We start from the raw sequence: 14,531 nt of genomic DNA on the forward strand, positions 1-14,531 counted from the left end.
TGACAGCTGAGGTATTGCCCACATCTCTGTGGGACGTCTGCCTGTCCGAGAAGGTGATGGAATCATGGTCACACCTGATGATGATAGGGCAGTGGAAATGGGCATAGGTCTGGATCATCCCTTTTCAAACTGCAGAAGCCCTGCGTGCTGTCATCTGCATGCCCCTCGCTTCATCTTTTCTGTGCCATCTCTCACGACACTGGCTCTTTAATTTCTTGCACAAGTCATGGCATTTTACTCTGTGGGCGAACCTTTTTCAGAGTCATACATTTCTATAAATTTAAAAATGAGTGCATTTTTGACTCGGATACAAGTAGTTCCTGGGCTGTAGAGTCTCTGCATGTTAACTGGAAAGGCCCTTAGTTGTGCTCAGTTCACAGCTGGACCGACCTCATGGCCTCTACAGTCCCCTTCTGCTCTGAGATCCTGTAATGTCCACTGTCTCCAGCAGCCCCCCAGACTGTCACCCTTCCTTTCCTACAGACCACACTGTGAGGGTGCTCTTTTTTTTTTTTTTCTGACCGGTAAGGGGATCACAACCCTTGGCTTGGTGTCGTCTGCACCACGGTCAGCCAGTGAGCGCCCCAGCCATCCCTACAGAGGATCCGAACCCACGGCCTAGGCGCTATCAGCACTGCAAGAGGGTGCTCTTTTTTTAAAAGTGAAGTGTATTTTTCATTCATTCCTCCAATCATGACTTGTAATCATTCATTTTCACACTTGCTTCTCAGTATTCAGGTGGGCTGTTTAGAGCTGCTGTTATAACCCAGGCATCCTCAAGCCTTTATATCAATTATAAATGTCATTAAACTCATGGAAAGTCTAACAAAGGAAAGGGGGTTTATATAGAGGAAAATGAAGGTGAAAAAAATTAGTCAATAATTAGAAAATGGACCCTCTTGGCTAATACACTTGCTAGCAAAGTCTTGTTATTAAAATTATCCACCATCAGCCCTCAAGTTGAGCCACTACGTTGATTCACTTGGAAATTTAAGAAAACAAAAAACAAAAAAAAATGTTAAGTAGGCCGTATTACGACAAAGCTACTGTTAGACTCCTATTTATCAGAATTGTCATATCAGTTTGCTGGCTCTAATTAAACTCACCATGCAGTAGAATTTAATGTGTAGTTATACCCTAGGAAGAAGTCCACAGGAAGTAAGATAAAGTAGACTCCATTTTACTTAGAAGGCAGATAATCAGGAAGCTAAACTTCTGTACTCTGTTTCTATGGAAGGGCAGACAGATATGAAAGAAATCAATGTTATTTATTTTTTAAATGACTACCAGAATATTTTATAGGATTAATATGGTATAATTTAGCTTAACTCATCCCAAGAAGTTATTTGTAATTTTCCACAGTAAGAATTGATGTTTAAAATAATTCAGTTTAATGATTTTGGGGGGGATACCGCTTAGTGAATTTTAGGCATCCTCTGTCTTTTGTAATCGGTATTGCATGTACAATAAATGTCTAGTTAATCAGAAAAGCACATTAACTGTAGCACCCCATTTCACTTAATTGTTCTTTTTTTTTTTTTTTTTTTTTTTGTCGTTTTTTCGTGACCGGCACTCAGCCAGTGAGTGCACCGGTCAGTCCTATATAGGATCCGAACCCACGGCGGGAGTGTCGCCGTGCTGCCAGCGCAGCACTCTACCAAGTGCACCACGGGCTCGGCCCACACTTAATTGTTCTTGATATACAACACACAAATGTGTATAGTTGGTTCTTAGAGCAAATAAGGAAAGTAGAGCCACTCAAAGGTTGTGTTCCCTTGGATGAGTCCCTTCTTTCTCTGAACCTCATCCTCTTATCTTTATAATGCTCTGCTTTTTGTTCATGAGACAGTGTGAGATCAAAATGAGATAAGATGCATGAAAGCTCACCACAAACCTCACAGAGCTAAACGTACTGTGGTAGTACCCTATTACGCTAATTCACCATGTTATCAACAGCAGACTGAGCGTGGGCTTGCTCTGTGCACACAGTGGGAGGGTCAGGGAGCTTGGGTGCTCGTTCTGGTGGCAGTGTCAACTAGCTGCATGAGCCTGGAGCCCTAGTTTTCTCTCTGGGTGTCAGGTTCCTCAGCAGTAAAAAGAACATGGGGCCAGGTGATCTCCAAGGGCCTTTCCAGCACTCATGTTCCATGCAGAGCTGTATAATCCATGATCCTTATCTTAGAAACTTCTAAAAATACAGACATTTTTCTCCTGCTGAAAGATCTGATTACGAAGTGGGGTCAGGATAGAATTATCTTTGAGGACACATTGATCATCTTCCCGGCTCAAGGCGCTGGAGCCCAGTAAACTGGTACAACTCTCCAGCCCTGTAAACTTGACTTCCTTTAGGTGCCCAGATTGCTTCTAGTTCCTGGTATCTGCTGCCATCTGCTGGTTAACTTCCATTAGAACAGCTAAAAACTAGGGAAGTGAAGGAACCACCTTGCATCTACTGTTGGGTGGTGGTTGTGGGGTGTGTGTGCTTATACCAGGGACAAGATATATGTATACTGTGGGCCATTGTGAAGGATATAACTGAAGTTGCTCAGCCTAGATATCCACCTCTGCTTTGAAAATTGCAAAGCACCCTGTTGGCTAAGGTTCTAATAATTCCTTTTTCTTCTGGGGTATGTTTCCTCTTCCAGCTCTCTGAGTCCTCCTCATCATGTTCCTCTATCCATTCCATGGACACAAATTCCTCAGGGATTTCGTCCTTAGTCAACCCCCTCTCCTCCCCTCCATCCTGCAACAACAACCCTAAAATCCACAAGCGCTCTGTCTCTGTGACGTCCATTACCTCGACAGTGCTGCCTCCTGTTTACAACCAACAGAACGAGGACACCTGCATCATCCGCATCAGCGTGGAGGACAATAACGGCAACATGTACAAGAGCATCATGGTGAGGAGCGCGTCCTGACCAGGGGGGCTTTCCATCCAGGCTGTCGACCTGTGCCTGTCAGCCACGTAGACTGACACCCTAGATGTGTACAGTAGTAGCATATATGTCTGTGCGTTTGCACAAAAGGAATGCGTGTAAATACCAAAATCTCCCTGGGTATACATTAATGATGTATTTATATACCAACAAACAGTGCATATAAGATATCATTTTTACATCTTAAAAATTGCTATAACATATTTATCCAGGTCAGTGTCACCCTTTTCGAAATTACCAATGTGGGTGACTGTATAAATGTAGTCCAGGGAAGATGCCCCTGCTCCGTGTCTTCTTGGGAGTCTTTCTGTGCAACTATATGTCTGGGTTTTTAATTGAATTTCCATGGATGCTAGCAGTGTGCTCGCTGATGGCACCTGTGTGCCGTTTAGTCACTTGGATCAGACCTAGGTTACAAAGTGGATGATCAAGTTGGAGATACGTGTACTGTTTGGGTCAGTAAGGAGTTACGCTTATAAATAAACGAGGCTGTCCTTTTCAAGCTTCTTGTAAAAACTGCATGTTTCTAAGGACAATCCCAAGGATGTTTTTAATAATAGCAGTCTTTTTGGAATGCATGCAGAGCCTCTCACGATAACCTTGAGTGTGTCAGGGCTGGTATGTTTATTATAAAAATAAACTCTAGTTTAGGCATACCATATATTTAAAATCAGATTCTCCTTTACAGCAAAATCCTACAGCTCATTGCCCATCTCTCCTTGTCTTCATGACGCCTCTTTGAGGGCACATCAAGTGCTCACAAGCTCGGGTCTGCATATGACGTGGTGGTATGGAGGCACCGTCTTTCAACATTCCGAAGAAAAGCTTGCTAAAGCAGTCATTGAATCAACAAAATATTTATTAAACATATTTTGTGTACTAGTCATTGGACCAGGCTTTGGGGATAGGGAGATGAATGAGACATTTCTGTGTCTGAGGAACTTATGATCAAAAAGGGAGGTCATCAAGCATTATTCAGAATGTGCTAAATGCTCTGATAGAGGCCGGACCAGATCGTTAAAGGCCTTATGTCCCACACAAAGGAGTTTGTGTTAATACTGCAGCAATAGGCTCTTACTGAAGGCTTTTAAGTAGTGACGGGATTTGTTTGCTGGAAAAGTGACTGGCATTGTGGAGACTTGTTGCTGAAGTGCAGGGGCTGGATTGGAGGAGTGGAAGCAAGTTTGGAAACTGCTGTCATATTCCGTGCAGGAGATGGGAAGGGCTTGCGTGGTGGTCGTGTGGCTGGAGGCCATCAGTATTTGTGAAAGCTTTTTGTGAGGTAGAATTGTAGAACCCATTCATTTAGTTATCAACCTCTTGGTTACTGTTACAGGAGATGAGGAATTGGGACGACTGGTCCAGGCCGCTTGGTGGTTGGTGGGTCTGTCAAGTGACATAGGAACTACTGGAGGGGGAGGTTTGGGGCATTTAATTTGGAGGTACCAGTAGGACATCCAGACGGTATTATCTAATAAAGGGTCAGAAACATGGGTTGGTTTGAGGCTGGTGCTGGGGTCAGATACTGGGAGCCATCCAGCCTTGTAGGGTTGACGTGGTCGTGCAGGACTGTAGGATGAGGCAGAACTCGGGTGGCAGTGAGGGACGGGCTAATCAAGGAGCAGTAGAGGTAGGAGAACCACAGGGAAGCCAAGGTCACCAGTGTTATTATTGGATTTCCAGCATGGTCTATTCACATGACTTCTCGTACATATGCTGATCAGAGAGAAGTTCTTTCTATGGAACTCTTAGGTGCCTCTGAATGACAGCACGGATTTGTACACCAAATGGTTATGCTTTGGGACATGCCTGGCCAGCGTGTGCTCTGCTCTGTCTGGGGAGGACTGAGTAGCTCAGGTATTTCACAAACCCCCACTTCCCTGAAGGGGTCTCAGACGGTGTGTGTTTTCTGAGTGCTGGGAGGGAGGCTAACAGATAATTCCTAGATTCCTCCTTCCTCAGTACATGGGCAGCCATTGTGTGAATCACGACTTCCGCCACCTCCTTCCTGTGGCCCTTTATATTGCACAGGGTGGTGCCACTCACCTTTCATAAAAATCCTCCTGGCCCCTCTCCCAGGCTTACTGTGGAGCGACGACACTCTGGTCTAGTGTCTCGTTCTCTTGTTAGGGCTTCTAATGAGAAACTTTCCTCCACAGTAATTCCCCTGTGAAATTTATTGTACTCTGTGCTCTTGACCAGAGGAGGGAAATCATTCAATCCAGGTTTGGCCTAGAGTAGCACTTCTCAAACGTTTTGGTCTCAGGACCCCTTCACACTCCAAAAGAGTGTTGAGTATTCCAAAGACCTTTAGGCTGTATAGGTTGTGACTATTGATATTTATCACATTAGATATTAAAACTGAGAAATTTTCAAAATATTTATTCATTCTTTTAAAATAATAATGAACACATTGCATGTTAATGTAAATTATATTTTTTAATGAAAAATATCAATTTTTTCCCAAAAATTACTGAATGAGAAGAGTAGCATTGTTTTATGTTTTTGCAAATATTCTGGAATATTTGTTTAGATATGTTGTTTTGGTTTAAGTATATAATGAACTACACAGACATGTAGAGTTTGAAAAGGGAAGAGTATTTTAATGCTTTTTTAAAGATAATTGTAGATATTCTTCATGGGTCAAGATTTTTAAAAATTAGTAACTTTTACTCCTTTATCAAGGACATTCTTAATAAACCTGGGCTTTCTTTTGTTTTTGTTTTTAACTGTGAGTACAGGATACTGAAGAAAACAATGACTTTCTAGTATGTGCTAAGGTGCTGGCAATTTCATCCACTATTGCTTTTGCATTAACAATGCAAATGTCAATACAAGCGAAAAGACAAACAACATCTTAGTATTATTATGGAAATAATTTTATTCTCATGGATCCCCTCAAAGATCTCAGGGACTCCAGGGGCCATAGACTGAGTATTTAGAGCTGCTTGCCTAGAGGACTTGATGTGCAGGAGCTACTAATGTCCTCTGAGTCCAGGTCCTTCCATAGAAAGTAGGAGAAACACCACTTTAACCCTTGTAAAGTCATCTCCTTGGCGTCCGTGAATAAATGTCTTTTACCACCATACCCATCACTATTTATAAATGTTATTTCTCTCCAATATGTCAATCAGAGTCTGCCTCCTGAGATATCTTAAATAGGGAATGCAGTGTTTATTGTCATAGGAAGGTATGTGAGGGCAACACCCAAACATCATTCAATACTGTGCCATTCAGTACAGTAGCCCCTAGCCACGTGTGGCGATTGAGCATTTGAAATAGTGGTAGTCCAAATTGAGACAGGCTGTGAGTGTAAAATATACACCAAATTTTGAAGACTTAGTACAAAAAGAGTAAAGTATCTCATTAACAATTTTTGTATTGGTTATATGCTTACATAATATTTTGGATGTGTTGGGTTAAATAAAACATAATATTAAAATTAATTTTACTTAAAAAACTTTCTAATGGTGGCTACTAAAAATTTTTAATTAGTTATGTGGCTCACATTATATATTAGACTGTACTGATTCAATATATCACCATGAGCTGTTAATATCAATTGTTATCATTAGTTCCCCTCAGTAGCTTTTATGGGTACAAAGTGATAAACACCCAAGGAAAGCCCTTGGCCAGCCCGTCTTCATTTGGACACACCGGGGGACGTTTTAAGGTAAAGAAAATGAGGGTAGCCTGGCTTTCTCTTTAAATAAGAGGTTTAAGTTTGAAAACTTAAACGCACTTTAGCCTAACATCCGTCCCCTGAATGACGTCCTTTCTCCTTCAGCTTTCCACTGCTAGTCCACTGTGACCCAGCTTTGGGAGTATTTCTTTTAGACTATCAAAAAAAGTATTTTCCTCCATTAGAAGTTGATGTACACCTGTTTTTCCCTTGTAAATGGATTTGCCAGATGTTTTGGTTATAGACAAAGGAACGAGGTCTTTGTTGCTTACAAGGACCCCATTGTGATGCTTGTTGTTTATTGAATCACAAATGCCAGCTGCTGTCCCCCTCCGATCCGAGGAAGGCGTCTAGGCACCACCATACTCAGACTCGCAGTGACAGTTTCTTGGAGGAAATCAGACTTCGTGTGTGTGTGTGTGTGTGTGTGTGTGTGTGTGTGTGTGTGTGTGTGTGTGTGTGTGTGTGTGTGTGTGTGTGTGTGTGTGTGTGTGTGTGTGTGTGTGTGTGTGTGTGTGTGTGTGTGGTGTGTGTGTGTGTGTGTGTGGTGTGTGTGTGTGTGTGTGTGTGTGTTCGTGTGTCTTGCTTTCTGCAGTCCTCTTACCTCCTGGTGAGAAGAGCTTTTATTTTTAAGTGAGAGTAATCTGAGTTTTCATTCACTTCTTTTAAATTTAAAGAATCACCCAGGGCATAGTACATAAGTCAGCCTGCTTTTCATGTTGCCCTGAGTACCCTCCAAATAGTTGGCTGTGGGCAGAGGTGAAAGGGAGAAAATCAGAACTGGGGAAGAGGGGAACCTTTACTTGTGCTTTTGAAACATTTAGAAGCTGATTTTATTGATGAGTAATTTACATGCAATTACATACACAGCTCTTAAGTGCTCACAGAACACTTAAGTTTCAATAACTATATTTATCCGTGTAACCACAAACCTTGGTAAAGAACATTAATCATCCCCCCCAATTCCCTGTGCCCCTTGCAGTTAATCCCCCAACCCTGACGTTAGTTTTCTAGTGCCACAGACTAGTGTTTCCTGGCTTTGAAAGAATAGACTCCAATAGTATGTAATCTTTGGTGACTGGTTTCTCTTACTTAACATGTTATTTTTGAGATTTATCCACATTGTTGCATGTGTCAGTTCTTCGTTCCTTTCAGTTGCTCAGTAGTGTTCTGTTGTGAATATGTTACTATTTCTTTATTCTCTGTCGGTGGAGATCCAGGTTGATTCCAGTTTGGCGCTATTCTGAGTATTTATGTACAAGTTCTTTTGTAGACATATGTTTTCATCCCTCTTGGTAAATGCCTAGAAATGGGATTGCTGGATCATAGGGTCACTTGTGCTTTTTGGAACGGTCAATGGGTAGAACTGTAGCTATTCCATCCCACAGGTGCTAACCAGTGCCCTAGCAGCAGTTCACCATCTGAGGATAATTCCGGCACAGGACTGATAACACTTTACAGTTTTCCTAACCCCCTCATATATATCCTTTCGTTGGAACCTCAACTGGTGTGGGGTGATAGGTGAGGCAGCTGTTCTCTCCCTTTTAATAGGGGAAGACACTGTGACTTGGAGAGATTAGGTGGTTTGCTCATCATCTTTTTGCTACGGGTGGAGCCAGGACTAGAACCCAGGAGTCCTGGCTCTCAGTTCCACTCTCATTCCACTAGTCCGTTCTTCCCGGACAGGCATGCATTCACAGACAGCAAGAAGAGGGTCAAGAAAACTGTCTCAGGAAACACGAAGCTAAATACTTTACAAATCCATGCATTGTCTTTGCAGTTGACCAGCCAGGATAAGACCCCTGCCGTGATCCAGAGAGCAATGCTGAAGCACAATCTGGACTCGGACCCCGCTGAGGAGTATGAGCTGGTGCAGGTCATCTCAGAGGACAAAGGTGGGCGTGTGTTCCTTCTCAAGACAGGTGGCTAGCAGCATGTCCATAATGCTCCCCAGTTTTAGAAAATAGATACAGTGCAAGGGCGAACAGCCATGCCGACGCCTCACTTGTAGTGTGTCTCAAGCTGCTCTCTATCCCCAGCTTGTGTTCTCCCTGCGCTTTTGCTGAGCATTCCTCCTGCCCCTTCTTCATACACTTCTCATCAGCACTTTTCTAGGAAGTCTCTCCCTGTGCCAGGAGTCAGTGGGGAGTCCATTGGACTTTGCAGATGGCCAGGTACCTCCTTTACCCAATAATGTGTTTCTCAGCTGTGTGTGACCCTGACATTTAGCAGTTCCTGTAATAATTTCTCATTGGTTCAGCTAATCATTTGTAAAAGACTTTATCTTTACTCATGATCAGTCTTCACGTGGCAAAAACTTCCAGTTTGAAGTTTCTTTGCCTCACATTTACTGAGGCAAAAAACTGTGATCTGTGAAATGCTTCAGTATATCCTGGGAACCCAGTATCTAAAGAAATCCCTTTTATGAAAGACTCTTTGGGTCTTTACCGTAACCTCAAGATATCTAGTTGCTAATTTGAATTGAGGTTACGTTTGCTGAGAAGAGACAGGTTGGTTGATAACTCCTTTCTACCCTGTCATGTCACATAGCAAGTGACTCAGTCAGAATAAATCTCTTCTCTAAGAGCAGAAGAAGCAGTATATATTGCGGACTGAGGTGATCCCTGTCTGCTGACAGACCCAACACTGACCGTTGCAAGTGACTGATGTAGGGCTCTGCTCACCAGGAAGCAGCACCCCCTACAGATGAAAAGAGGAATTACACAAATTGGAGGTAGGGGACCAACAGGTCACCCAGGACTGTGTTTTGGGTTTAGGGGAGAGTAGCTGAAATTAGAATAGTACTTTTGCCTAGAGATTAAAAGTTACAGCCTCTAGGAAATTCTTTTTCAACTTCCTCTTGGAAGTTTTTTCATTTATTTAGCTGAGCCCTAGGTTGAGGGACAAAACTTTCTCAGTTATAACCTTTTAATATAGTGACAGATAAAATTCTAAGCCTAAAAAATTGTCTCTTAAGTTTTACTATGTTGCCCACAACATGGTGCTAAAGTGAGGCCTGTGGGTCTGAAGACCCAGGAGTCTCATGATATAGCCTGGTCCCAGCTCTGCTCACCATCTGTGTGGTCTCAGACCAGCACATGACGTTCCCTGGCCATGGTCCTTAATTAGTTAAATGGAGACAGTCCGTCACAGGATGATTCTGAAGATAACAGGAAATAATGTACCCAAAAGTGCTTTGGGGAAATGCTAAGTGGTATATCACTGTGAGGAATATTATTACTGACCCGGAATGTGTGGGCAGGAGCATGGGGACACTTCGAGGGGGTTCTTCTTTCTGGAACACTTGTGCACATAATGTACCAGAGTCACTTAGAACCTGATTGCCTCAGTCTTACTGTAGGATCTAAGTGTCTAAAGTTACCTAAAGGATCACGTACTTAAATCAGTTCTGCCATCAGGTGCCTCTGTGGTTGGGTCCCCACCACACTGCCACAAGCTGGACTTGCACATTTTACCTCTTATTCTGTCTGTTTTTTTTGATCCCCGTTTCTCCTGAGTTCTAAATACTATATATCTTCTTTCAATAATAAAGTGAATGAAAATAACTTTGCTTTGATTAATTTTATATTACACTTGGAACAACCCTTGTTCAGAAGTTGCAGATAGCTAGTTGGGAATCATTGGAGTTGAAAATAGCTTAAATGTTAGCAGAGCTACACTGTCTTACACAGATGCTGCTTAATTTTGAAATTCAGGCTCTGGACAAAGCAGTGACTCAAATGGAATAAAATTCTGGTTTGACTTGGGATTACTTCAAAAAATATTCTGATATTCCAAGTAAAATGTTCTGGAAAACACTGTAGATTTTCCATTTTTTTATTTATCATTTGATTCTCTTGGTATTTGAGAAAAGGTACATGCCGGGGGCGGCGGGTGGGTGGGGGGAATGAACCACAGGAAGGAGACCTGGGTTCTGTTCCCAGTTCTGCTGTTCACTAGCTGTGATCTTGGAAATGTCCTTTATCTTCTCTTGGCCTATGATTCCCAGGGAAATTTTTTCTGGCTATAACATTCTGGATTTAAATATTTCATTCATGGGATGAGTTTCCAAAATCTTAATTTGCACTTAGTTTTTTAAAATTGGGATTAAGAAATTGTTGGGACCAACTTGGGGGGTGGTGGTGGTCACTCTCTGATTCAGGTCACAGTCCGGGGACAGAGGGCCGTTGTCCCAGCCTTGTGTTGGGGCAAGATTTACACCTGCCCCTGTTAATGCTGGACTGACCCCCACAAGATGACTACCTTTTCTTTCCTTAACTTTTTCAGAACTCGTGATCCCAGATTCAGCAAACGTCTTTTATGCCATGAACAGCCAGGTGAACTTTGACTTCATTTTACGCAAAAAGAACTCCATGGACGAGCAAGTGAAACTGCGCAGCCGCACCAGCCTGACATTGCCCAGGACAGCTAAACGGGGCTGCTGGAGCAACAGACACAGCAAAATCACCCTCTGAAGGAAGGGACCAGTGGCCCCTTGGCTGCCAAAGGCACAGTGGGGCTAAGAACAGGCCATGGTGATTGCAACTACCATCCAGTGTTAGAGGATCGTTGGCGAAGTCAGCAGATATTTATTGCATACCTGTGGTGTGCAAAGCTCTGTGATAGGCATTGTGGGGCAATTGGAAATGAATTAGACGTGAAAAGGATGAGCGATTCACTGATTCTCTTTGACCTATTTGAGACTGAAATGCAAATTTATCCACATTTATAAATATATATATGTACACATCTTTGGTAGGGATGTGTGTGTGTGTGTGTGTATAAGTATGCGAGGGACTTTATGGGATATTCTGGACTATGAAAATACAAATTTGCACAATAGCCTGGGAAGTTGAGGTCACTTTTTACAGGGAAATAGAAGGAACTGAGAACCTAGTCTCATACCTTCCAAGTAAATGGACTCAATCCTAAGAATACAGAGTGTCCTTTGTGCCAGTATTATAAGAAGCCCAAACTTTATTTTTATAAAGGGAGAGGATTACTTTCTCAATCAAGTGCCACCAGATAAAAACAACTGCAGAGGCTGGAACTGCCACAGGCTGAATGAAAGGCCACTTTTGCAAAGGGTTTGGATGAGTCAGTGGCCTTCAACCTCTGCCTGCATCTGCCGCTTTCTGCTACCTTAGGGAGGGCCAGGAGGAGCTTCGGAGGCCCATCTGTCCCACTGGCCTAGCCATCACGACACCTCTGGAGTCGATACAAGCCCGTCTCGATTTCTGGCAATCCCGTTGTGTTTCTGTTTTCTCCTCTAAAGAACATACCATAATCATTACTGCACAAATAGCTGTGTTCTTTGGTAACTTATTAGCCAGAAAAGAAAGTGCAAGAGAATGGTGTCTCACTTGGACTCTTACCTGTCTTGGAATGCCACTCCTTCATTGCCTTTTCTGATCGCCTTTTGCATGTAAAACTGTATGTCTGGAGTCTTTTGCCATCTGGATCCTAGAACCTCTATATTATACGTGCAATTTGTTCCTCAGGTGTAGAAATTTCTACTGCGGTTGACCCCATTTGATCATTTCTACTAACAGTGACTGCCCTGTTAGTAGCCCCCTGGAAGATGTCCCCTGCTGATATCAGCATCTGTTTTACTTGTTAACTTTTATAGCATTACTGTGCCTAGTCCTGGGGAAAGAAGAGGGGCTGCATATATTATCTAAATCATTTCTCAAAGAGGTGCATTCTTCCAGATGGAATCAGTGACTTTTCTTTCCATGTCCCTACATTTGCCATCACAGTGTCACTGTCGAGTGACATTTTTGTCTCTAGTAACACCATCACACTCTCCCTTCTAATTATGAGCTGTGCTAGGGTTAGAACTAAAAAGCCATATGTAGGATGTTGACATATGTAAGAAGCACTTTCAGGATGTTGTCCTTTTTAGGAAAAAAATTCTTAAAATACCAGTTTTAATTCCAAAAATAAAGAGAATGAACCCAGAATATGAAGTATAGATTGTAACATGGAGCTTTGACATCTAATCCTGTGGTAAAGCTCCCAAAGGTCACGTGGGATTTCTGTTATGTAAAATAGCCATATGAATTCTGCGAGAACCACCAGGGAAAGTTTAGAGATTTGTGGTAATGGACCAAAGAATAATCCAGGAAGTCCTCAGATTTCCTTTGGTCTTTCCAGGAGATCGGACTGTGCATTGTAAAGACTGACTGGGTTTCAACTAGTCAAAAGCACTTTCTTCTGTTTGTGAAGCTTGTCCAATTTGTGTTTTTGTGCCCAGAGGAGAGATGGCAAGGGCGGCAGTTGTCATGGAGATCGAAGTAAATGTAGCCTTAGCCTGATTTTCTTGGTGCGAAGGTCAAAAAAAAACACAGAACTATTGGCCTGGTTTATGGTGTGGCTACCAAAACATCCATGTTGTGCCCATGTGCTTGCCCTGTGTATTTATACTGTATATGTAGAGTCTAGATTTATATACTGCAATGTAAAAAATATATATATATATTTACCTTTTTTAAAGACAATGGAAATTCCAAGTAGATAAAACATAGCCTCATTTATTTAATGCCACTTTAAATGTCTTCTGTTTGTTTCCCGGCAGACAGCTTGGTCATGCTTTCAGCTGCTTGCATGCTTGTCTTTCTGCATCTCCATCATCTGTTTACCTTTTGGTTAAACTAATAAACTGGTTTGGGACTTGGTTGGCATGTGCTGCCGGACCCAAAGGGATTGTATCTGGAGTATTAATCAGGTGGGGTCTGGGTTCCAGAAATGTCAATAAGCTTTTTGGAAGCCCACTCTGGATCGGTTGGAGGGAGCAGAGGGAAAGCCAGTGGCGCAGTTCAGAGGGGATCCTCCCCACTGGCAAGTGTTATGAGCATTTGCGGGAAAGAACGATGTCCTTAGGAAACTGCTGTGAAAGATGATGCCTTGCTAGCTTGCCATTCTTAGGAGTCATGCAGTGAGGACTCTTTATAAAATCCAGCTGAGAGAATCCAAGTAGGACTTTGTCCCATTCTGTGATGGCTACCATTTGGATAGTTCTTCCCAAAAGGCATTCAGTCTGAGGCTGACTTCACTCAACAGACACATAGTATTGTCACTTATCATATTATTTCCAAAAACGTTCCCAGAGTTATTTTCCAATGGATTCCTAAATGTACCCAAATTGTCAAATTTTCTAGGTGCCCTTGTGGGATTTTATAGAAAGCCAAAGATATTATAATAGTAGGAATTGATAATATGGAGTGAGGCAGAAAAAAGGGATTTCTATCTCTGGCACTAGGTGACTGTTTTTTCAGGATCATTCCAGATAACTGGTTCCCTAGTTTTGTCACTTGTTTGCAGGAATGATGTCTTAGAATTTCCTTTTTTGGAATATTTTCAAATTCCTCCTGCAGCACAGGTCATTGGGAGGCCCACAGTATTGCTTATGTGCCCTGATTTCAGTGGTTCCCTGATGCCAAACCTCTTTTTCTATAGATGCCTACAATTCCACTATGAGAAGTTATTTTCACTGTGTTTTGCATTGCTGTTTCCCTTAGAATCTCTCTTAAAATGAAATACCTCTGGAAAGGATGTATTAGGCTCGGCTGGGCTAGGCTAGACTGAAATAACAATCCAAGAAATCTCAGTAACTGAAGACAGTTTTACTTTTTCATTCATGTGACAGTATAAGGCAAGTCAGGCAGCTCCGCTTAGTGGTCTTCTTCTAACAGGTTCAAGGATCTGGCAGTTTCCATCTGGCAACTCTGCTATTGTCACAGTGACGGTAAAGAGAGCATGAATAATTCATAACTGCTTTAGACCAAAGTGACACATCACTTTCCCTCCCAGTCCACGGGCCAGTCCATGGTCCCCATCCAAGTGCAGGGGAGGTGGGAAATGCAGGAGGTCACCTGGAGGAGTTGATGAGCACTACTGTCCCTGCCGCAGAG

The 14,531-nt window shown here is 42.6% G+C and overlaps 1 protein-coding gene across 1 annotated transcript in view; it reads left to right on the forward strand.

Moving 5' to 3' along the window:
• RGL1 (ral guanine nucleotide dissociation stimulator like 1) overlaps nt 1–13,210 on the forward strand; it is a 117,795-nt gene extending 104,585 nt beyond the window's left edge. Inside the window, exons 16-18 of the mRNA XM_063107083.1 lie at nt 2,646–2,900; nt 8,399–8,513; nt 10,906–13,210. Coding sequence (XP_062963153.1) covers nt 2,646–2,900; nt 8,399–8,513; nt 10,906–11,093 — 558 coding nt within the window. The 3' untranslated portion in view covers nt 11,094–13,210. The remainder of the gene's footprint in view (nt 1–2,645; nt 2,901–8,398; nt 8,514–10,905) is intronic.
• Nucleotides 13,211–14,531: the final 1,321 nt, after the last annotated feature.

This window comes from Cynocephalus volans, chromosome 8, assembly GCF_027409185.1.
Source record: "Cynocephalus volans isolate mCynVol1 chromosome 8, mCynVol1.pri, whole genome shotgun sequence".
Classification (NCBI taxonomy): domain Eukaryota; kingdom Metazoa; phylum Chordata; class Mammalia; order Dermoptera; family Cynocephalidae; genus Cynocephalus; species Cynocephalus volans.